Genomic DNA, 23,388 nt, shown 5'->3' with positions numbered 1-23,388 from the left:
TCGGTGTCTTTAAATCTGTCTGCTGCCTAGCCCTTTTCTATATTTGTGACCTTTCCCAGCACTACATTCCCATCTGACTTCTCTAATCCTTTGTCTCTGACCTCATCTGTACCCCTGTTTCACCATTGGCTATACTTTCAACAGTCCAGATGTCGCTCTTTGGAATCTCTCAAACTTGCTGAATACCTCTTCATTTAATTTCCTTCTTCAAAACTACATCTTTAATCAAGACTAGGTTCACCACTCCTTTGGGCAGCTTCAGTTTTCTTTATGCATCTGAGAAGTGCCTTGGGATGATACTCTATGAACTTCAGAAATTTTATAAAACAAATTTATAAATTCAACTTTCTGCCCTATTTCACTTCTGCCACTTGCTCTTGTCTGCCTTCTAGAATCTGAAAGGTGTGAGGTGAGAGTGATTTTCCTTGACATCAAGGCAGCATTTGACCGAAGGTAGCATCAAGGAACCCTAACAACACTAGTCAATGGGAATCAGGAGGAAAACTCTCTGCTGGTTGGAGTCATATCTAGCACAAAGGAAGATGGTTATGGTTGTTGGAGGTGAATAATCTCAGTCCCAGGACATCAGTGCTGGAGTTTCTCAGGGTAGTGCCCTCGGCCCAACCATCTTCAGTTGCTTCATCAATGACCTTCCCTCCAACGTAAGGTCAGAAGTGGGGATGTTCACTGCACAATGTTCAGAACAATTCACGACTCCTCAGACACTGAAGCAGCCCATGTCCATATGCAGCAAGACCTGATTCAACATCCAGGTTTGGGCTGATAAGTGACCAGTAACATTCACACCACACAAGTGTCAGACAATGACCAACTCCAACAAGAGAGAATCTAACCATCTCTCCTTGATGTACAGTGGCATTACCATTTGCCAGAAACTGAACTGGACCAGCCACATAAAAGAGGAGGTCAAAGGCTAGGAATTCTGCAGCAAGTAACTCTCTCCCTGTCTCCCCAGTGCCTGTCAACCATCTACAAGGCACAAGTCAGGGGTGTGATGGAAAACTCTCCACTTGCCTGGATGGGTGCAGCTCCAACAACACTCAAGAAGCTCAACACCATCCAGGTCAAAGCAGCCCGCTAGATTGGCACCCCATCCACCACCTTCAGCATTCACTCCCTTCATCACCGATGCACCCTGGCAGCAGTGTGTACCATCTCCAAGATGTACTGCAGCAATTCACCAAGGCTCCTTCGACAGTATCTTCCAAACCTGCGACCTCTACCACCTAGAAGGACAAGAGAAGCAGATACATGGGAACACTACCACCTGCAAGTTCTCCTCCAAGCCACACGTCATCCTGACTTGGACCTATATCGCTGTTCCTTCGCTGTTACTGGGTCAAAATCCTGGAACTCCCTTCCTAACACTGGTGTACCTACACTGCAAGAACTGCAATGGTTCAAGAAGTCAGCTCGCTACCGCCTTCTCAAGGGCAATTAGGGATGGGCAATAAATGCTGACCTAGCCAGCAATGCCCACATCCCGTGAACAAATAAAAAAAAAAGTGGAATTTGGAGATGACTATCACACTGCCTCCCATGGCAGTTTGGATAGGAAATTTGATGAAATGTACCTTGCTGATTGGAAGATGTTGCCATCAGTAAATTAGGATTCAAATGGGGCCAGGATATTGACTTGCCAAAGATGGATCATGGATGGGAAGGGCCTTGTTATGGAAAGAGCAAACATTTTCTATGGTGATATGGAGATTTTATTTATTTATTTAGAGATACAGCACTGAAACAGGCCCTTCGGCCCACCGAGTCTGTGCCGACCAACAACCACCCATTTATACTAATCCTACATTAATCCCATATTCCCTACCACATCCCCACCATTCTCCTACCACACACCTACACTAGGGGCAGTTCACAATGGCCAATTTACCTATCAACCTGCAAGTCTTTGGCTGTGGGAGGAAACCAGAGCACCCGGCAGAAACCCACGCAGTCACAGGGAGAACTTGCAAACTCCGCACAGGCAGTACTCAGAACTGAACCTGGGTCGCTGGAGCTGTGAGACTGCGGTGCTAACCACTGCGCCACTGTGCCGCCCCTAGACCCCTAGTTCTAGATTCTCCCACAAGAGGCAGTATCCTTTCCACATCCACCCTGTAAAGACCCCTCAGGATCTTGTATGTTGCAATCAAGTTGCCCCTTACTCTTCTAAACACTAGCGGATACAAGTCCAGCCTGTCCAACCTTTCCTCTTAAGACAACCTGCCCATTCCAAGTATTAGTCTATTAAACCTTCTTTGAACTGCTTCCAACGCATTTAATTACTTCCTTAAATAAGGAGACCAATATTGTGCACAGTACTCCAGGTATGATCTCACCAATGCCCTGTATAACGATTATTATCAACTCCCCTTACAATAAACAATAACATTCTATTAGTTTTCCCAATTACTTGCTGTACCTGCATACTAACCTTTTGCGATTCATGCACTAGGACACCCCCAGATCCCTCTACATCTCAGAGCTCTGCAATCTCTCACTATTTAGATAATATGCTTTTTTATTCTTCCTGCCAAAGTGGACAATTTCCCACTTTCCCACATTATACTCCATTTGCCAGATCTTTGCCCACTCACTCACTTAATCTATCTATATCCCTTTGCAGCCTCATGTCCTCTTCACAACTTACTTTCCTACCTATCTTTGTGCCATCAGCAAATAGAGTAACCATACATTCGGTCCGTTCATCCATGTCAGTTATATGGATTGTAAAATGTGGAGGCCCCAGCACTGATCCTTGTGGCACATCACTTGTTACATCTTGCCAGCCAGAAAATGACCTATTTATGCCTACTCTCTGTTTCCTGTTAGCTAGCCAATCTTCTATCCATGCCAAAATGTTACCCCCTACACCATGAGCTTTTATTTTCCACAATAACTTTTGATCTGGCACCTTAGCAAATGCTTCTGGAAATCCAAATACAGTACATCCACCAGTTCCCCATTATCCACAGCACATGCTACTTCTTCAAAAGAACTCCAATAAATTGGTTAAATATGATTTCCTTTTCACAAAACCATGTTGACTCTGCCTGATTCGAACCACCTCTTGGCTGTTGGCTGATGACCTCCAATCCAAAACAATAGAATTCAAAGCCAACGTTATGACATGGGTTTGATTTCCTTGTTTGCCATTAATGAAATTGCTTACATTGAACAAAATAAGTCAAACAATCTGTTCCCCCTGAAATGAAGTAACAAATTAGAAGCATTAGAAAACATTACTCATTCATGGTTTCTGTAAAATTAAGTAATTTGGGTGTCTAGCAACTTGCCCACCAACTGGAGGATGACTCGATTCTACCCTTTTTGCTCTTACAAGGCAAATATTCTCATTGATAATGAGAACTGTGATCTAATTCCTTTCCATGTTAGGAATAGCAGGTCTGATTTCTAAGTAAATCCCAAGGTTGAAGATTGGGAATGAGTGGCAGGAGTGGAAATAATTGGATAGCTCTTTCCAAGAGCCAGCATAAGCACAATGGGCCAAATAACCTTTTCTCTGCTGTATGATTCTATGGTCCTTCTGGATTGGTTTCATCAGGGACAATAAATTGATTTCTCAATTCTATTCTACATTGATTTCCACGGACACAGTTCATGCAGCAATGAGATCTGAACCATGGAACTTAAATTGGAAGAGTTTCCGATGAGAAATAGTTTGAAGTCGATTTTTAGGATTCCAAGGAGATGTCAGTATTAGAGACCTTCTTTCAGTTTGGAAAACATCAGCATGAAACACTCCAAATTAAATGTAAAGCACAACAAAGCATTTACAGCACAGAAATAGGGCACAGAAATAAGGCCCAAAAGGTCCATGTCCATGTTTAGGCTCCACAAAAGATTTGGAGTAAATCGTTTTCTGCTTCACCCCATGTCATGTCTTACCCCCAACTGCACTACTGATACTTCCACTTCCCTTTGAGCAGAAATTTATACATCACTTCATTGCCTCTGCAATGATAGCCCTTTTTCCCCCCACAGCCAATATATCAACTGATAAGAGCTGCTGAAGTCACAGGTCCATACAACTGGATAGTCTACATGTAATAGACATGCAAAGCACAAAAATGAATTATAGTCAAGTCTCACATGTATTGGGCTTCATTCAGCTAGAAGTGTAATATTAGTTGGAGACAATAGTTACTACACCTTAAACTGGTCACCTGTGCAGTCCCAACCCTGTTCTCCTGTCTGTCCGCAACTCTTGAGCTCTCCTCTCCTATTCCTAGCCCTTTCTAAATGGGATAATTTCCATTCTTGACATCCTCAACTACAGCTGGTATGTGGGATAGTTATGGAGCTAACATAGAAAATAGGAGCAGGAGTAGGCCATTCGGCCCTTCGAGCCTGCTCCGCCATTCATTATGATCATGGCTGATCATCCAACTCCGTAACCTGTTCCCGCTTTCGCCCCATATCCTTTGATCCCTTTAGACCCGAGCTATATCTAACTCCTTCTTGAAAACATACAATGTTTGGGCCTCAACTGCTTTCTGTGGTAGAAAACTCCACAGGCTCACCACTCTGGGTAAAGACATTTCTCCTCATCTCAGTCCTGAAAGGTTTATCCCGTATCCTGAGACTATGACCCCTGGTTCTGGACTCCCCCACCATCGGGAACAGCCTTCCTGCATCTACCCTGTCAAGTCCTATTAGAATTTTATAGGTTTCGATGAGATCCCCCCTCACTCTTCTGAACTCCAGCGAATATAATCCTAACTGACTCAATCGCCCCTCATACGTCAGTCCCGCCATCCCAGGAATCAGTCTGGTAAACCTTCGCTGCACTCCCTCTATAGCAAGAATATCCTTCCTCAGATAAGGAGACCAAAACTGCACACACTATTCCAGGTATTATGTAGCTGGAAATGAAAGCTTCACTCCAGGGTTATCACTTGATTCAGCAGGGAGACAGTACCATGGACACGATGGAGATGACTTCGATGTTATTGGAGATCCATCCTTTATTTATTGTTCGTAAATAAATTCAATTCATCCGCTTTAAATTCCAATAACATCATTTTTTTTTTGATCCAGTGGTTGGATTTTTGAGAGGGCTGTTGGTAATTTTTGACATGTAAACTTGACAGCAGAAACCCATTATTTTTGGTGTGCTCCTCTTAGTACTTTGCATGATTCAGAGATATCAGGTATTAAGGCTATAAACGAATACTTGTTTGCAGCAAAGCAAATGCCGGACGTCCTACATATCCCATATCCCCACCCTTGTCCAATCTTGAAAGTTGAGCCATTCCTATACCCTTCCCTGCCTTGGCTCTGGTAATCACACCATTTCCTACCTCACTCCCTGTTTGGGTTTAGTCGTCAGACCGCCTCCTACCTCACTCCTGTGTAGGTCTGATATTCAGACCTCCCCCATTAAAAAATAACTTGCATTTATATAGCGCCTTTTACAACTTCAGGATGTTGCAAAACACTTTACAGCTAATGAAATACTCCTTTTGAAGTGCAGACACTGTTGTACTGCAGAAGCAGCATAGCCGTTTTGGTCTAACAGGTCCATGCCAATATTTATACTCCATACAAGTTTCCTCTCATCCTTCTTCATCCAACCTATCCATCTATTCCATTCTCCTTCATGTGTTTATCTAGTTTAGTTTAGTTTAGAGGTACAGCACTGAAACAGGCCCTTCGGCCCACCGAATCTGTGCGGACCATCAACCACCCATATATACTAATCCTACACTAATCCCATATTCCTACCACATCCCCACCTGTCCCTATATTTCTCTACCACCTACCTATACTAGGGGCAATTTATAATGGCCAATTTACCTACCAACCTGCAAGTCCTTTTGGCTTGTGGGAGGAAACCGGAACACCCGGAGAAAACCCACGCAGACACAGGGAGAACTTGCAAACTCCACACAGGCAGTACCCAGAATTGAACCCGGGTCACTGGAGCTGTGAGACTGCGGTGCTAACCACTGCGCCACTGTGCCGCCCTAGCTTCCCTTAAATGCATTTATGCTAGTTGCCTCAATTGCTCCTGTGAAGAAAGAAAGACTTGTATTTTTATAGCGCCTTTCATGACCCCAGTACATCCCAAAGCGCTTTACAGCCTATGAAGTACTTTTGAAGTGTAGTCACTGTTGTAATGTAGGAAATGTGGCAGCCAGTTTGCACACAGTAAGCTCCCAAAAACAGCAATGTGACAATGACCAGATAATATGTTTTTGTGTTGTTGATTGGGGGATAAATATTGGCCAGGACACCAGGGATAGCTACCCTGCTCGTCTTTGAAATAGTGCCATGGGATCTTTTGCGTCCACCTGGGACGGCAGATGGGGCCTTGTTTTAATGACTCATCCGAAAGGCGATATCGCCAACAATGCGGCACTCCCTCAATACTGCACTGGAGTGTCAGCCTTCATTTTATGCTCAAGTCTCTAGAGTGGAGCTTGAATCCACACCATCAGACTCAATTGAGAGTGCTGCCAGCTGAGCCACAGCAGTAGCGAATTCCACATTCTAACCACTCCCTGGGTATTGATGTTTCTCCAGAATATTAATGGCTGCTAGTTCTGCTCTGCCTTGCAAGTGGAAACATCAGCTCTCGTCTACCCTATCAGACCATTTCGTACTGTTGAAGACCTATAGTAAGTTACCCCTCGGTCCTTTCTCGAGAGAAAAGAGCCCCTGCCTGTTTCACCTCTCAGTTCTGGTGTCATTATTTTAAATCTTTTATGCATCTTCTCCAGTCCCTCTATATTTTTTCTTTTATATAATATGGAGACCAGAGCTGTTCACAGTATTCTGTGTGGTCTAATCAAAGTTTAGTTTAGTTTAGTTTAGAGATACAGCACTGAAACAGGCCCTTCGGCCCACCGAGTCTGTGCCGACCATCAACCACCCATTTATACTAATCCTACACTAATCCCATATTCCTACCACCCTAACCCTAACCCTAGGGTTAACCCTAACCCTAAACCTGTCCCTATATTTCCCTACCACCTACCTATACTAGGGGCAATTTATAAAGGCCAATTAACCTATCAACCTGCAAGTCTTTGGCATGTGGGAGGAAACCGGAGCACCCGGAGGAAACCCACGCAGACACAGGGAGAACTTGCAAACTCCACACAGGCAGTACCCAGAATTGAACCCGGGTCGCTGGAGCTGTGAGGCTGCGGTGCTAACCACTGCGCCACTGTGCCTTGAGTTCTTCTCAAGTTTAACATAACTTTTCTGCTTTTCACTTCTATCCCTCGAGAAACAAAGCCCATTTTTTATGACTTTATTAACCTGCATTACTACTTTTACTGATTTGTGTGTTTCTTTCTTTACCCCACTTAAATACTTATTTTCCAAGCAGTATGTGGCCGTCTCAATCTTCCTACCACAATGTATCACCTCACACTTATCTATATTGATCTTCTGCCAATTACACGTACATTCAGCAAGTTTATTAATGTCTTCCTGTATTTTGTTGCAATCCACTTCTGGATTAACTATACTCTGCAAACTTTGACATTTACTTCCGATTCCCAAATCCAAATCATTTAAGTAAATTGTGACCAACAATCAATGTGTCCCAGCATCAATCCTTGTGAAACACTGCTTCCTACTTTTTGCCAATCTAACTACATTTAACTCCTGATTTGTAGCCAGCTTACTATCCATTCTGCTACTTGTCCTCTGACTTTAGTTGAGTCTACTATGTCGTCCTTTATCAAAAACCTTTTGAAAATCCAAATATATTACATCTGCTGCACTACCCTTTTCTGTTACTTCAAAGAATTCAATAAGGTTGGTCAAGTATGACCTTCTCTTTTGAAATCCATGCTGCCTTCTCTATATTATATTTTCAGTTTCTAGCCTATTTCTATTATATGTTATATATTTGATGAAAGCTTCCATTATCTTTCCTGTTATTAACGTTAAGCTAATTGGTTTATAGTTCCCTGGACTTGTGATTCCTACATTCAAAAAGAACATTGGCCACATTGGTGCCAGAAGACTGGATTTTTCTACTGGATTTTTAAAAATTATATATTTTTTATAAAATATGTAATTGTGCCTCTGCTATCTTTTCCTTTAACTTCTATTGGACACGAATGCAATCCATCCGGACCAGAGGTTTTATCCTCTCCTAAGTTTGATTACTTTCTCAACTGTCTCCCCCTCCTTTTTATCCTTAATGTTTTTATATCTTTTTAGTTCTCTTCTTACAGTATCATGTCCATCATGTTAGTCTGCCTGGTAAATAATGAGGCAAAGTAATTATTTAATATTTCCATTATTTTGATGTCATTACTTGTGAGTTTATCATGTGAATCCTTGAGTGGCCCTACCCCTACCCTGATGTTTAATTTGTTGTTTAGGTAGAATACTGTACTTTTTTTTAATATTCCTTGATAATTTAATTCGGTAGTTTCTCTTTTCCATCTTAATTGGTGTTTGACTTTTTTCCTAGCCTTGATGGAGAAGGGTGGTGAGAGGTTTGAGATGGTTGAAGGAGGAAGGGAGAGTCTGAAAGAATGCAGGAGAAGAGTGGTATAGGAAGAGGCTTGAGAGATTTCCTGCAGAGGAACAATGTGCAGGTAACGACTGGATTAGGGCTAGTTCAATGTGCCAGTTTGGGGAAGGCGAAGAGTGCCCAGATTGAAGCAGTGGGGCACTTCTGAATGAACTCGGGAGGAAAATCTCCGTGGCTGGACAGACAGTAAGTGCAGCTAAGGAATGAAGTGGTTCTGGTGTGGTTTGTCAGAGTGGCAAGGGGAAAATGAAGAGAAATGGGTGAGGCTGGAAGTGGAGGGAGTAGAGCTCAGTGGGATATGTCCAGGCAGGCAGTAATGGTTAGGCCTTGTGTAGGAGCCATTATGTGGATGTGTTAAAGCTACAGAAGCTTACAAACCAGAGAATAACAAGACTGCAGGTGCAAGAGGATATCGGTGATGCTGCAGATGTGGAGCAGGGTTCAACGCAAAAATCAGATACAGCCAATGCGAATAACACACCTTACTCTGCTTCAGATCCCATAGGAGCTATGTGGGAATGTTGTATGCATTGTGTGAAAATAGTGTATTTATGTCCTCTCAGTGGCCAGCTGCAAACATTGTGACATGAGGCAGCTTTGGGATAATTAACAAATACAATAATACACAGAACTTCAAATTTTGGCTTTGAGAGCTAGAAGGTACAAAGGGAAGGTTCACATTTTTTGCCAGAATCCCTGGAGCATTTTTCTCCTTATAATCTACAGGGAAACTAGACCTGTTTTGAGACGCAAGTCCTTTAAGAGAACGGAGCTCCAGAAATATGGAAGTGTTGTGCCAAGAACTGGAAAATGGTTCCTGTAATCTATTTCTCAGAAAAAGGAGGGGTGCAGGAATTAGTTTCTCAACATGTTGCTAACTATACTCTATCATGAGAACATAAGAAACAGGAGCCCTTCAAGCCTGTTCTGTCTTTCAATAGGATCATGGCTGATCTACCTTGACTCTTAAATCTCTCACAGGTAACTGCAGTGGATTTAAAGCAAAGCTGCGATACTTGCTACAAGTGCAATAAGAGGCTGCACCTTCTCAATAATGCTGGTCACCTGTAACCAGTGTTTTTAGAAACATGGTGTTTGATCTCTGTTCGAGGCAAAGAATTTCATACAGTGATGTCTTTGAGATGCTTTTTGAACTTGAGACATTTCAATATAAATGCACCATGGCCAAACTCCCAGTAATTTATAAAGCAGTTTACTGCAGTTTAATATTTCATTCCAATGTGAGAGTTCTTCAATAGAACATGGAACCAATAGGGGGAAGGCAGTGTGTTAGTCACAATGGTTCTTCACTGATTTATCTACTTGAATTCTTTTCAAGGTAAGTCAGTCAGTGAATGAGCAAATTTTTGTTTTGCAGAAGTCATTGATAAGATTCTAAATTTGAAGCTGTTGAAGGTGAAGCCATAATAAATAAAGTAGCAAGCCTTTGTTTTAAATAAAGCACTAACTCTCTATTGATTGGATAGTGAGGAATGGAAGTGTGTTTCTGGGCATTTATAGTGTTTATAGCAGGGTTCTTTTCTAGTGTCCCTGCTGTTCAATTCATAAAGGGAGTGGAGGAGGGTACCTAATAGCAAATTGTACAGGGAGGTCACAGATTTAAGGGAGAATTGTATTCTATTTATATTACAGTGATGCCTTCAGCTTTGTCCTGTAGCAAAGTTCCAGCAGTGACCTACAAATGACTTTCAGCCTCCCATACAGGCCAGAAAAGACATAATGAGCAGTCTGTGGCTGGAAGCTTTAATTCATGACCATGACCTTGGAGCAACTAAGTATGTATACTATAAACAGTGGCGCAGTGGTTAGCACTGCAGCCTCACAGCTCCAGCGACCCGGGTTCAATTCTGGGTATTGCCTGTGTGGAGTTTGCAAGTTCTCCATGTGTCTGCGTGGGTTTCCTCCCACATGCCAAAGACTTGCAGGTTGATAGGTAAATTGGCCATTATAAATTGCCCCTAGTATAGGTAGGTGGTAGGGAAATATAGGGACAGGTGGGGATGTGGTAGGAATATGGGATTAGTGTAGGATTAGTATATATGGGTGGTTGATGGCACAGACTCGGTGGGCCGAAGGGCCTGTTTCAGTGCTGTATCTCTAAACATAAAAAACTAAACTAAACTGAGAAAGTTTGCAGCACGGGCAATCTCATCATTTTGAGGAACTGCTTCCACTGAAATCTGTTCTGAAAATGGACTTTTAAAGCATTCAGTTTTATCTGAACAAATTAAGTAGCTAGGCTACGGCATGATAATTGGAATAAGTGACATAAATGTTTGCCATAAGGCTTCTGGATAACTGTGCACCCTGATTTGTGCCCCTCGGGATGTGCTGCTACATATTGTGTGTCTCTTTAGACAGCTGGCCCTTGGTGTGGCTAGAACTGAACTTCTGTGATCTTGCTCTTGTGTTCACATTTTTTCTATATTCTTACACACTCATTCACTCTATACATACTCACTTTCCTTACTTGCACTGTATGCAGGGCTTTTTACTTGCTGTATGCACATGTTCTTTCCACATGAGCACTGAAACTATTTTGTATCTTGATTTTGGCTTGCTCTTGTTTATTGCAAACACTCGCTCTTGCCGCACATTCTATCTTGATTTGGAATGCTTTCACTTGTTCACTGTCTTGCAGACACTTGTTCTCTTGTTTATGCCTCCCCTCTTGCTCAAGGATGTTCTGTCTTGCCCATTTATACTTGTGCGCTTGTATGCAGCTCTCTCAACTCACGTGGTCTCTTCATTTGTGTGTTCTCTTGATGTTTGCTATCTTGGTACTCAATACCGAACTGGAATTGCTTTTGCTCTGAGAAGCTGTTTAACACTTCCTAGATTTTATGCAGTCAAAAAAAAAACATGCATTTAGGTTTTGGTCACCTTAAAACTATCTTATTTTCCTCTCTGAACTGCCTTGTGCACGAAGAATTGTCACCCTTTATCTTTTGCAGGGTGCCAAGTTTTATGTATAACATGAACCTGACACCTGCCATTTGCTATGACTTAGAATAGACAGTTTGCTGAGGGAATTCTTCACAAATAAAGTTTTTTGCAGGCAGGCCGTTTAATTAATTTGGTTCAGATACCGCAAGTCATTTTTACAGTCCGATTTTCATTTTATAATAATTCAGATTGAGAATAATCATAGTTGTGCATTTGTTGACTGGAACATTGTACTGAAATAAGAGCATTTTGTGATACCCAGGAATAAGGTAGATTGGTTGTCTCAAAACGTCTGTGTTAGAAAAAGCAAAATGTCAAATCGGCCTTCCAGTGAGCTGTCTATTGATCGACTTCGGTTTCCTTTTTCAGAATGCTCAATCATTGGAATATAAATAATTGCAGTCAACACCACCACCACCCTGGTCTACTACTTTAACAATGTATCATTCATATTTGAATGTCAATTTATTCTCATTTAAAAAAAAACTAAGATTCATATCTTTGCATGTGTATTTTTAATCCATTAACCTTAACTTCCACAGGGAATATTGAAGATATATGTTCCATTAATCCAATCCTGAAAATTTCCAGAGTTGGGTACAGTAATAGAGCTGATGAGTCTCTTGCATTTGTACATCTTGCAGCAAATAAATGGGAGTAGAGCAGAAATTTCCTTAACAATGTGGGAAGTTTGAGTTCTTTTTACATATTCAAAAGTCAAAAAATTAATGGAATTTGCTTTACGTACTGATTTCTATAATGTATTAATTAGAAAGCATAAAATTCTAACCAGATCCTGTTTATCTTTTCAGTTGTTTACAATGTGCTTATGACAGCAACCATGGAGCACCAGAAAAGGAAACATTGTTGCCAATTAGCATGATGCAGTGGAAAATGTCTAAACCAAGGTTGGTACTGTATTAGGACTATTTTCCTGATACTAGAATTTTATTTTTGATGTTGATGACCGCAAATATTACTGTCTTTTATAGGTAATCATGGTGATGTCCTAAAAGTTTTGCATCTTTCTATAATAAAAAGATGACCGAGGTACAAGCAACAGTGGAATTCTCAGTGGAGTTACACAAGTTTTACAATGTGGACCTATTCCAGAGGGGGTAATTACTCTTTAGATGATACTTGTTATTGGTTTTGTAAATGATGAACGGTGCAAACTGCTTGCACTTTTAAATACTGCAATGATTTAATTACTGTGGAAAGCAAACATGCAACCTAGATGCAAAATATAGTTAAGCCTTAGTCTGCTGATGCAATGCCAAGGGCAGGAAAGCTAAATGAGGTTAAAGCTGAAGTCAGCAAATACTAGGGTTGTAATTTTATTGTATAAGTGTGTGATGAGATTTTTTTTCTCAATAATATATATTAAAAACATTCCAGCATAGAAATAATTTACTAAACTTTTCTCAAATTTTTTGTCATTGTTTTACCCCCTTTTAAAGGTTCCCAGTATCAGGCATCTTCCAATTGGTGAAGATAGAAACATAGAAAAATAGGAGCAGGAGTAGGCCATTCGGCCCTTCAAGTCTGCTCCACCATTCAATATGATCATGACTGATCATCCAAACTCAGTAACCTGTTCCCGCTTTCTCCCCGTATCCCTTGATCCCATTAGCCCTAAGAACTACATCTAACTCTTCCTTGAATATATTTAATGATTTGGCCTCAACTGCTTTCCGTGGTAGAGAATTCCACAGGTTCACCACTCTCTGGGTGAAGAAATCTCTCCTCATCTCAGTCCTAAATGGCTTACCCCTTATCCTTAGACAGTGACCCCTTGTCTTGGACTCCCCCGCCATCGGGAACATCCTTCCTGCATCTTGTCTGTCCAGTCCTGTTAGAATTTTGTAGGTTTCTATGAGATCTCCTCTCATTCTTCTAAACTCGAGCGAATATAAGCCTAATTGACCCAATCTCTCTTCATATGTCAGTCCTACCATCCCAGGAATCAGTCTGGTGAACCTTCGCTGCACTCCCTCCATAGCAAGAACATCCTTCCTCAGATAAGGAGACCAAAACTGCACACAATACTCCAGATGTGTATAATTGCAGCAAGACATCCTTGCTTCTGTAATGGAATTCTCTTGCTATGAAGGCCAACATACCATTTGCCTTCGTAACTGCCTGCTGCACCTGCATGCTTACTTTCAGCGACTAGTGCACAAGGACACCCAAGTCTCGCTGAACCTCCCCTTTCCCAATCTATTGCCATTCAGATAATAACCTGCCTTTCTGTTTTTGCCACCAAAGTGGATAACCTCACATTTATCCACATTATACTGCATCTGCCATGTATTTGCCCACTCACTCAACGTGTCCAAATCACACTGGAGCTTCTCTACATCCTCCTCACAGCTCACACTCCCACCCATTTGAGATATTTGACCTAGTTCTGTCATGCTGATACTCTGTCAACAAACACGTTTTGAAATATTATTTGTTGCTTAGACTTGTGTTTTTTTTGGCTGAGGCTGAGGAAGTACAGTATTTTAAATTATATGCTAGACTTATCCCTATAAATATTTAGTATTGCTGATAAAAGAGACATGCTGTCGAAGCTTTTCTTCTTGCACTCATCCGACCAGATATAAGAATGCGAAATTTCAAAGGGAGCAACAATTTAGACTGCTTGAGAAAAGGGGTGCTGATTGGTTTGTAAGTCGACTCTGGTTGAGGCGTTGCCATGGAGAATGCACCAGGGAACTATTGTCCCCATGCTTTGTTTAATTCAAAAATGGCGCAACGTCTGGACATGTTGTTCACAATAGGCAGAGTACTGACCATACTCAACCAGCCTGTACTTGCAAAACTCAGAACACAATGTCTAGCGTTAGAGGTGATTCCGCGATTGGACAGCACTTACTGAACAATCCCGAGTGTGCTAAGAATTACAGGAACAATCTTTTTAAGATCATCAGTTGGGCTCGCAATGTGGCTCACTTGCGCTTGCTGGAAACTATATCTTTTCATACGCAGGGACCTGTCCTCCGCTCGAAAAGGAACATGTCCAGGTTGCACCTTTTTTGAATTAAACAAAATGTGGGGCACAATAGTTCCCTGGTGCATTCTCCATGGCAACGCCTCAACCAGAGTCGACTTGCAAACCAATCAGCACCTCTTTTTTCATGCAGTATAAATTGTTGCTCCCTTTGAAATTTGGCGTTCTTGTATCTGTCCTGATGAGTGCAAGAGGAAAAGCTTTGACAGCATGTCTCTTTTACAGCAATACTCAAGGTCTGCACTACCAAGAGACTAAATATTTAGTATTTATTAGCAACAAAAGTTTGGGTACTACATTCTTTTTTTTGATTTTGCCTAGAAAAATTTAAATGTATGCAAAACTGATGTAGAGACGCAGCAAACTAGAAATTATTTTGGTAAATTGATGTATTCCTTATAATTAGTCTTTGGGTTGGGGAGGCATTGCAGCTTCAAGGTTCACCATTTAAAACTTCTTATTTGGTTATAATATTGCTACATATTGCATGAGAACGTAATCGTATACAAGGTGTATTAGTAACAAGTCAGCTTTACAACATGGCTTTTTGAGTTTTGGTTGCACTGTCGTTACTCAGTGAATTACAATATTCAGATGAGGTATAATCCTGGAAATTGCTACAATGGCGATATTGGCCCTGGATGCCATAAAATATACTATTGTGCACCCTGAACCTCCAGTTGAGAATTCACACTGTAATTTACTGGAAAAATAATTAGAATACTCCATAGAGAATATAAGAACAGGTGGAGAGTGGTATGGCCAATCTGTGTGCATTCAAGATGAGCCTGACACAAAACAGAAGAACAGGTTATTTAATGTTTCCATAAAAAGTAAAAGAGCTAACCAATTTGTAGAGGTTTCCCCTTTTCATATTTTAAAAAAGTCAGTATAAATGGAGTTAGTTTTTTTTCTTGTTTTGTAATTAATTCTGGTTGCTTATTATCGGGCCGTCACAAATGGGCACCAGTCTGCTAAATCGAGGACTGCTCATTGTTGTTACAAATCCTAGTGTATGAATAATTTCACTTCTGACTGTCTGTCTTGCCGGTAAGTGTCTAGTTGCTTCATTTTAAACAGTTATGGCATTGATAGACAAAAATTGAACCAATTATCTACTTGCACACTCAACCCACTTAATGCAGCTTTATTTTACTCCCATTCTACCCCAAAACAGGCTCGTCTTATTAACCTTACTTGGTGTTATAGTGTACCATTCCCTTTACTAGCTGAACACTGGGGCTTCAACTATTTACAACCTGCACTTTCAGCAAAGGTTGAATATTACATAAAGTGTAGACCACAGAAATGGGCCGTTCAGCCCAACTGGTCTTTGCTGACATTTATGCTCCGCATGAACCTTTTCCCATCACTCTTTACCTAGCCCTATCAGAATATACTTCTATTCCTTTCTCTCTTGTGTATATTTAGCTTTCCTTTAAATGTATCCATATGCTATTCACCTCAGCCATATCTTGTGGTAGAATGTTCCACATTGTAACCATTCTGTGGATAAAGAAGTTTCCTATTGCCCGATTGGATTTATTAATGACAGTCTTATATTTATGACCCCTAGTTTTGGACTCCTCCTCAAATGGAGACATTTTTTCTCTGTCTACCCTGTCAAAACTTTGCAGTAACTTAAAGACTTCTATCAGGTCACCCTCAGTCTTCTCTTTTCCAGAAAGAAGAGCCCCAGCCTGTTCAGCCTTTCCTGATAAATATATATGCTCAGTTCAGATATCATCATTGTGAATCTTTTTTTGCACCTTCCCCAGTACCTCTATACCCTTCTTATAATATGGAGACCAGAACTGTTCACAGTACTCCAAGTGTGATCTAACCAAGGTCCTGTAAATGTTTAACTGCTTTTCAATTCTATGGCCATATTAAGCTACATCATGACTTTTGGAGATTTGTTAATGTGTACACCTAGATCACTGTACTGCTCTACACTATTTAGACTCTTACTATGCAGGCAATATGTCACCGCCTTATTCTTCCTACCACCTCACAAAAATCTGTTTGCCAATTACATGCCTGCTGTGCTAGTTTATTAATGTCTTTATTTTGTTGTATTCTTCCAAAGTAATTACTGTGTCCCCAATTTGGTGTCATCTACAAATTTTAAAATTGTACTTCCCAACTCCATAAATGTTGAACAAAGGTGGTCCGAGTACTGATCCTTGTGGAACACCACTTCCCACTTTTTGCCAGCATGAATAGATACCTTTAACCCTTACTCCCTGTTTTGTAGCCAGCTTCTATCTGTTCTGCTCCACATGCTCTGAACTTAGTCATGAGTTTATTATGAAAGGTCCTTTTAAAAATCCAAATATATTAGATCTCCATTACTCTCGTCTACTTTTCCATTTTCTCCTTCAAATAATTCAGTAAGGTTGGTCAAAAATGATCTTTCATTTTGAAATCTGTGTTCACTACTCAATTTTCAGTTTCTAGAAGTTTTTCTATTGTATCTTTAAGTAAAGATTCCATTTTCTTTCCTACCACCAATGTGAAGCTAATTGGACTTGTTCTGTTTTCCATTTTAAATATGGATTAACATTAGCTGCCCATCAGTCCTCTATATGTAATTGTGCTTTTGCTATCTCTTCCATAACTTTTATTATGTGCGAATGCAAACCAGGGATTTTATCCTCTCTTTGATTACTTTATTATCTCCTGCCTTTCTATCATAAATGTGTTGTATCTTGATCTCTTCTGATGTCTTGTCCACCCTGTTAGTCTTACTGGTGTTGTGGGACAACACAATCACCACACGAGGAGACTCAGGTACAGGTTCAACCACTTTATTCAAGCATACGCAGGGAGAGACACCACCTCGAGTTATTCCGAGATAATACTCTAATTTTACATTCAGGAGCACAAACTTGTATACCGTTCTTATCATACAATGTGTTCAAACAACGGACGATTGATATGATTGATCATAAAACAATGGTGATTAATTACACATTCCAATGAACACACATCCTCAGCCTTATCAATACACATACCAGATGGCTCCATCCCGAGCTTATTATCTTTGTTTCCCATTAGACCAACCTTCCACGGAAACAGTGGCCTTGAGGTCTCAGCTCCAACTTTCACTCCCTAATCCTGCCCTTTAACCTAGCAGCATGTTTGTTTCTTTTCTCAACCTGACTGTTAAATTCTCCTGAGATGATTTTCTAAAACTCTCAACTTGTTTCTACTTAACCCCTTCAATCCCCCCTTTTGGCCCTTGGCCCAGCCCAAGATGGCCAACAGACCTGAATAGTGATGTGCTCAACTCTCATTGCTCTGTGCCACTCTTTGATACTGACCAGGATCGAGCTTAGGGTTGCAAAGGCAATTGACCACACTGTCTGTATGGGTCGGCCCTGTAGTAAGGGCTCACAACCTACTTTCCTAATCCGTGAGTTCCCATGTTCCCATATTACTGGCTTCTCCTTGCGTGTCCTTCTGACCCTGTGGACAACCATCACTACTTGGGCAATAACCAAGATATGGGAGATGATCCTGAACCAGGGGGATATCTGTATGTTCGAACCCCAATTCCACAGATCCTCCCACCATGTGGTATCATCGATCTGTTCGACCTCTTCTTCCAGTGCCTTAGTTTGTTGTTGTAATGTATAATACACCCTATGTACCTGCTGTAACCCCTCACGGATGCCTGTGAGGTGTGTGGGCAGTGGTGGGATAGAGTATGAGAACTGTCTCAAATACTGTGTGAGGTTTTCTTTTATGCTCTCGGTGACCTGCAGGTTGACAGTTTCCCTTTTATGTATTTCCACCAGCTCTACCTTGCCCACCCTCGCTGGTACCTGTGGGTGTAGACACACCGTGTGATTAGTTATTGGACAGGATCGGTTGTGGCTGCACTGATATTCTCATTGTGTCGTAGTCAGACAATATCTCCCTTTTCCCACATATGCAATGTGGGTCAGTTCCATTACTGCCCGTATAGCTTCCACTAGACAATTGACTGTTGTGTTAAATCCACATTTTGCCTTTTCAGTTATATATACCTATCTAAAGTGGTACCTATCATTTTCCCCTCTTTTTCTACAGCGTATGGCGATATTCTATGCTATCTTGCATAATAATCTTCCCTTATTACCTCAATGTTCTCTACTTCGTATAGGGTTTTACTCTGTATTGATTCTGATATAACCGGGATTGCCAAGACCACACCTATCAATAGTCTGTTATTGACAATACATTTCTCATCCGTTTTATACACACGTGTTAAACCTCTGAGCTGGCAACCAGTCAGGTTCTGGTGACGGGACAAGTTAAATAAGTGGGTGTCTGACATCCGCGGGAAAACTTCACCCTCGTGGAGCTGTCACAAGCTCTCCCAAGTCTGCTCAAGCATCTAAGATCCATAAGTGCTGCAGACATCGTTCCTAACCGCATTCTCTGAGATGTTACGCCCCTCGCCAATTAGTTCGTTAATAGTCCATCTGTGACTCTCAAGTACTACAACCAAATTCTGAACTGTCCATGTCAGGGTTTGACCCGCACCGAGCTGTCCGCTTTGGATCTTTTGTCCCTGTCTGAGGATTACCTTAAGTTGGATGCTTAGCGTCTGGACCTTTTGATCCACCGAAGTCAAGTCAATTGAATTTACGACTGAAGTTCCTGTGTTAAATAGTGTGGCAGCGTCATTCAATAGACTCGGTTTCTGTCGGAACCTCCCCTGAACAGGAAGTGTTCCCCTTGGTCGCCCCCCAGTATTGAACCAAAATGCCTGTGTTATTACTTGATTTACTAAAGCCTCATACAATGTTCGGGTTTCCGCCGGACACCACTGAGGTAGCTTAATGTCAGAAATGTTTAGGACAACGGGTACCAGCTCATGGTGTACATTATCATACAGAGTCTTTCTAATTTTTGTTAACACTAGCCCATTCTCTGGCCCAGGGTTTAGTATTGGACAATTGGGGTCCTTGTGTCTTTGGTGTCGGTGTCTCGTTTGTTAAATCAGCGGGTGTTGTTGTTATGGCCAGAGGTGGGGTCGTGAGTTGAGGCGACTTTGGGCAAATAAGCCATGGTCCATGTCCGTCACATTGGTAGACCCCTCTGCCCCTACACTCTGACTCAAAAGCCTTGTCCTTACAAGTGGGATTACATCTGATTGTCAGACATTCCGGTACAAGGGGCCAAGAAAACTCCCCCAACCCGTTGTAATGGGTCGCGTTGAGAATGATACATATTTGCGTTAAGTTCAGGAATTGGAAGCAGGCCCAATCTGGAGGCTGATGAACGTCATCCTCTATGATGTTGACAGTTCCCTCCCTGAGGCCACAACGGAAGCATGCTGTCTGCTATATGTTAAGCTGTAGGGTATTTGAGTCCCCCGTCCATTCCTCTGTTGAGTACAATCAGATGGGTGTTTGGTGGGTGGCGCTTTCACCAATCCCCAGTCCCAGGATTGTCAATATAGTGGACACCATTCTGTAAGATATAATGGGCCTTCTAGTCGTCACTGGTCAGCGTGATTAAATTCTGCAAAACAAAAATCAGTCAGTTACACGTTTCAACTGCATCCAGTGTTTCCAGCGTCCCTTCCCTCTAATGTCCACCCAGCCACAGGTGTTACTGGTCATTATTACCTCGTAGTGTCCTATCTACCGAGATGCAAACCCCGGTTTCTCAGGCATTACCTTTACCATTACTTTATCTCCTATACTAGGCACCTTCGCCTGTTTCTCTTTCATGTTGATTTCTATATCTTGTATTATCTGCTTATCTCTGACCTCCTGTTTTAGTTCATGCAATTGTTTGCACAGCTCTTTTACAAATCTTTTAACCCTTTCTCTCGCGGGTCTTACTTCCTCACTACCTGCTACAACATACCTTGGCAGTCTCAACACCCTTCCTGTCATTAATTCAGTTGCTCTATATGTAACAAATTACATCTGCACACTTACACCAGTATCCCAATATCATGCCAGACATTCTCAACTCTCAGCTGACCTTATCAAAAGATCAAATGTCGGGGGGGGGTGGGGGCGGGAGGTTGTGGGCAGGGGTTGCTGGTGGTGTCTGTCTGCGATCTTTGCTTACTTCCTCCTGCAGGGTCCTGATGTCTCGGGTCATGGCCAGACTTTCAAATGTAGCTCTCTTTAAATAAAACTCAGAGGCAAGGATACCAATGTCTCGAAGAGAAAACTATCAAAGTACCAGTCTAATCTACACTTTCATGACTTTCACTGGAAAGATCGAGGCTTCTTGGAAATTCAACGCTATATTAATTTAATGGTTTGTATTCTGATTAGCTCTTGCATCAGTCAAATCGAATTGCCAATTTCCATTAATTATAATTCTATTTCATTCATGAGCCCTGGAGAAACTGTACAGTCATAATTCTTTAAAATGGAAATCAAACATTCCCATTTGATTCCAGGTATTACCATATTTTGTTTGTTTTTTCTTCTATCTTAGATGACATTTTAATTTCTTAAAAGTAATTTGCTAAATTACACTGGATTTTCGACATCTCAAATTATTCCAAATGACAGGTTTTATTAATGTTCCATTTAATATCTCCCCAAAAGAAACTTTGTTTTTTATACTTGGAACCACCTAGACTGTTTTTTTGTTTTCTAAAACTTTGATTGTCCTCTTAAATGTCAGATAAATTTCCCTTTGAGTGCTTGAACTAACCACCCATATCAATATTTTTTTTTATCGAATCCAATTTCTTATGCCCAGACTTGGTGGTATTACATGTTTTTTTTGCATTAAAGACAGAAATGCTGGCAACTGTCTTTCCTTCTCAAGCACTTCGTCTCATAGATAAAAATGCTGTGACATTTGTTGTCTTAAAGCTGCTGGAGCTCTTGCTGTGGCCTCAGTTCTCATGTGGCCTTGGAACCTACTGTCACCTGCTTAAAAAACACAAAGAATCCATTGTGGCTCTGCCCCTGAGCCCAATGGGTTAATTTGTCCAATTATATGTCAGTTTAGAAATTTAAAATGTAATAATGTCCAAGTTGCAGCGGGGTTAATCTCTTTGCTTGTCTCCAAGGGGATGGAGCCAAACAAAGTGACATGCGTCACTTTACTCACCTTTTAGAACAAACTTTCTCGATTGAAAAAGAACGAAACTCCATTTTAAATTTTTTTTTTTCAATTCTTTTGATATCCTTAGGGTTTAAAACAACAAAATCTTTAGTAACATTATCAACTTCAAAGGAAAGCATCTCCATTAGGGAAGACAGCATTTTAGATTAAACTCCAATGGTTTCCAAACTTTTAGCATCTTTTGTAATTAAAGACGCCGTCAACTTGACAAAATAAACTTGAAAGTTCATTGTGACCACCACAACTTAACAGGTAGCCTTAATAGTATAAACTTAATCAAACAGAATAGCATGTGCTTTTTTTTTTTAAGAAAAGGTACATTACGTCATTTTTTTCTTTCTTTAGGCATCTTTTCAAATGACTGTAATAAAACCCAAAAACTAAAGAAAAGTTATACTTAAAACAAAAAAGTTTAACACCAGCTTCTTACACAAACTTTAAACATTCCAATCTTTCCCATATCTCCTTTGATTGTCCTTCTCTCACTTAAAGCAATATGCAATTCCTGACATTTACTACTTAAAAACCGTCAATAAGACATGTCTTAAATTTAAACTGCAAAAAAACAAGAACAGATTTTAAACTTTGGTCCAATTAAAGCAGTGTTTTAAACTTAAAATTGGATTTCTGCCAGACATCCCCAGACCTTCAAGGCTGAAGCTTATCTCTTAGAAAAATTTTCATTCCCTTTTCACAGTTGCAAAACCAACCTTTAAAAATAAAAATAAAACTTTAACTTAAAATATAATTCAATTTTATATCCCATTCCTGGGTGCACAGTCTTAAATTGAAATGACTCAAAATCACTTTTCACACTCATTCAATTCCAAACAACTTAGAAAATTGATTCCTGTAATGGGTTATGAATTCAAAGTACCAAAATCTGTGTTAAATTTCATGTCCCTATCCTAAGGAACACACACTAGGTTCAACTAGTTCGCCCCCCGCCCAAAATAAGACTCAAGGTTCCCACAGAAATATACGTATAAAAATAGAACAAGTAACAGACTCATGCTTTCAACATTAAAGCCGGGCAACTAAGAGTTAACGTCTCAGCTCCACAATACACATTCATGCAAGTTTGAACAAAGACACGGTAACTTGTTTTTACTCACTTGAAACTTCACTAAAAACAGAGTCTTTTTATGTTGCTCTGCCATAAACTTAGTCATGCAGGCCCCAGTCGGAAAACATTTTGTTACTCAACTCCTTATCTGACATTTTGCTGGCTTCCTGTCGTCACCCAGCCCCGTCCCTTATTCCCCTTTGTCCCTCCCGACCAGCGTGGCTTCACGTTACGGTAAGTGGTTCTGACCTCTGCGCAGCGTCGGACTTACTGTCCCACCAATGCGGTTCTGCCTCCTTACCCGGTGCACCTCCTGTCCTGAGTCCTCCTTCAGATAGTTTGAATATTCGACCGGACCTTCACTCGGGTAGGCTTACTGCCCTAACTATGGGTGGTAAATAAATATACTCACCAGTTTGCAGTGTCGCTTCTGATGGTCCGATGCGAGTATCCTGCCAACTACGCCAAACTGTTGTGGGACAACTCAACCACCACACGAGGAGACTCAGGTACAAGTTCAGTTGATTTATTCAAGCATACGCAGGGAGAGACACCACCTCGGGTATTCCGAGGTAATACTCTAACTTTACATTCAAGAGCGCAAACTTATATACCATTCTTATCTTACAGTGTGTTCAAACAATGGATGATTGATATGATTGATCATAAAACAATGGTGATTGATTACACATTCCAATG

General features: G+C 41.0%; 1 protein-coding gene across 1 annotated transcript in view; it reads left to right on the top strand.

Moving 5' to 3' along the window:
* The window catches only part of fam135a (family with sequence similarity 135 member A), a 319,597-nt gene that overhangs the window by 29,541 nt on the left and 266,668 nt on the right, over positions 1-23,388 (top strand). The window contains exons 3-4 of the mRNA XM_068020133.1: positions 12,322-12,417; positions 12,502-12,627. Coding sequence (XP_067876234.1) covers positions 12,551-12,627 — 77 coding nt within the window. The 5' untranslated portion in view covers positions 12,322-12,417; positions 12,502-12,550. The remainder of the gene's footprint in view (positions 1-12,321; positions 12,418-12,501; positions 12,628-23,388) is intronic.

Source organism: Heterodontus francisci, chromosome 3 (genome assembly GCF_036365525.1).
Source record: "Heterodontus francisci isolate sHetFra1 chromosome 3, sHetFra1.hap1, whole genome shotgun sequence".
Lineage (NCBI taxonomy): Eukaryota > Metazoa > Chordata > Chondrichthyes > Heterodontiformes > Heterodontidae > Heterodontus > Heterodontus francisci.
This window is presented reverse-complemented; position numbering and strand designations above follow the sequence as displayed.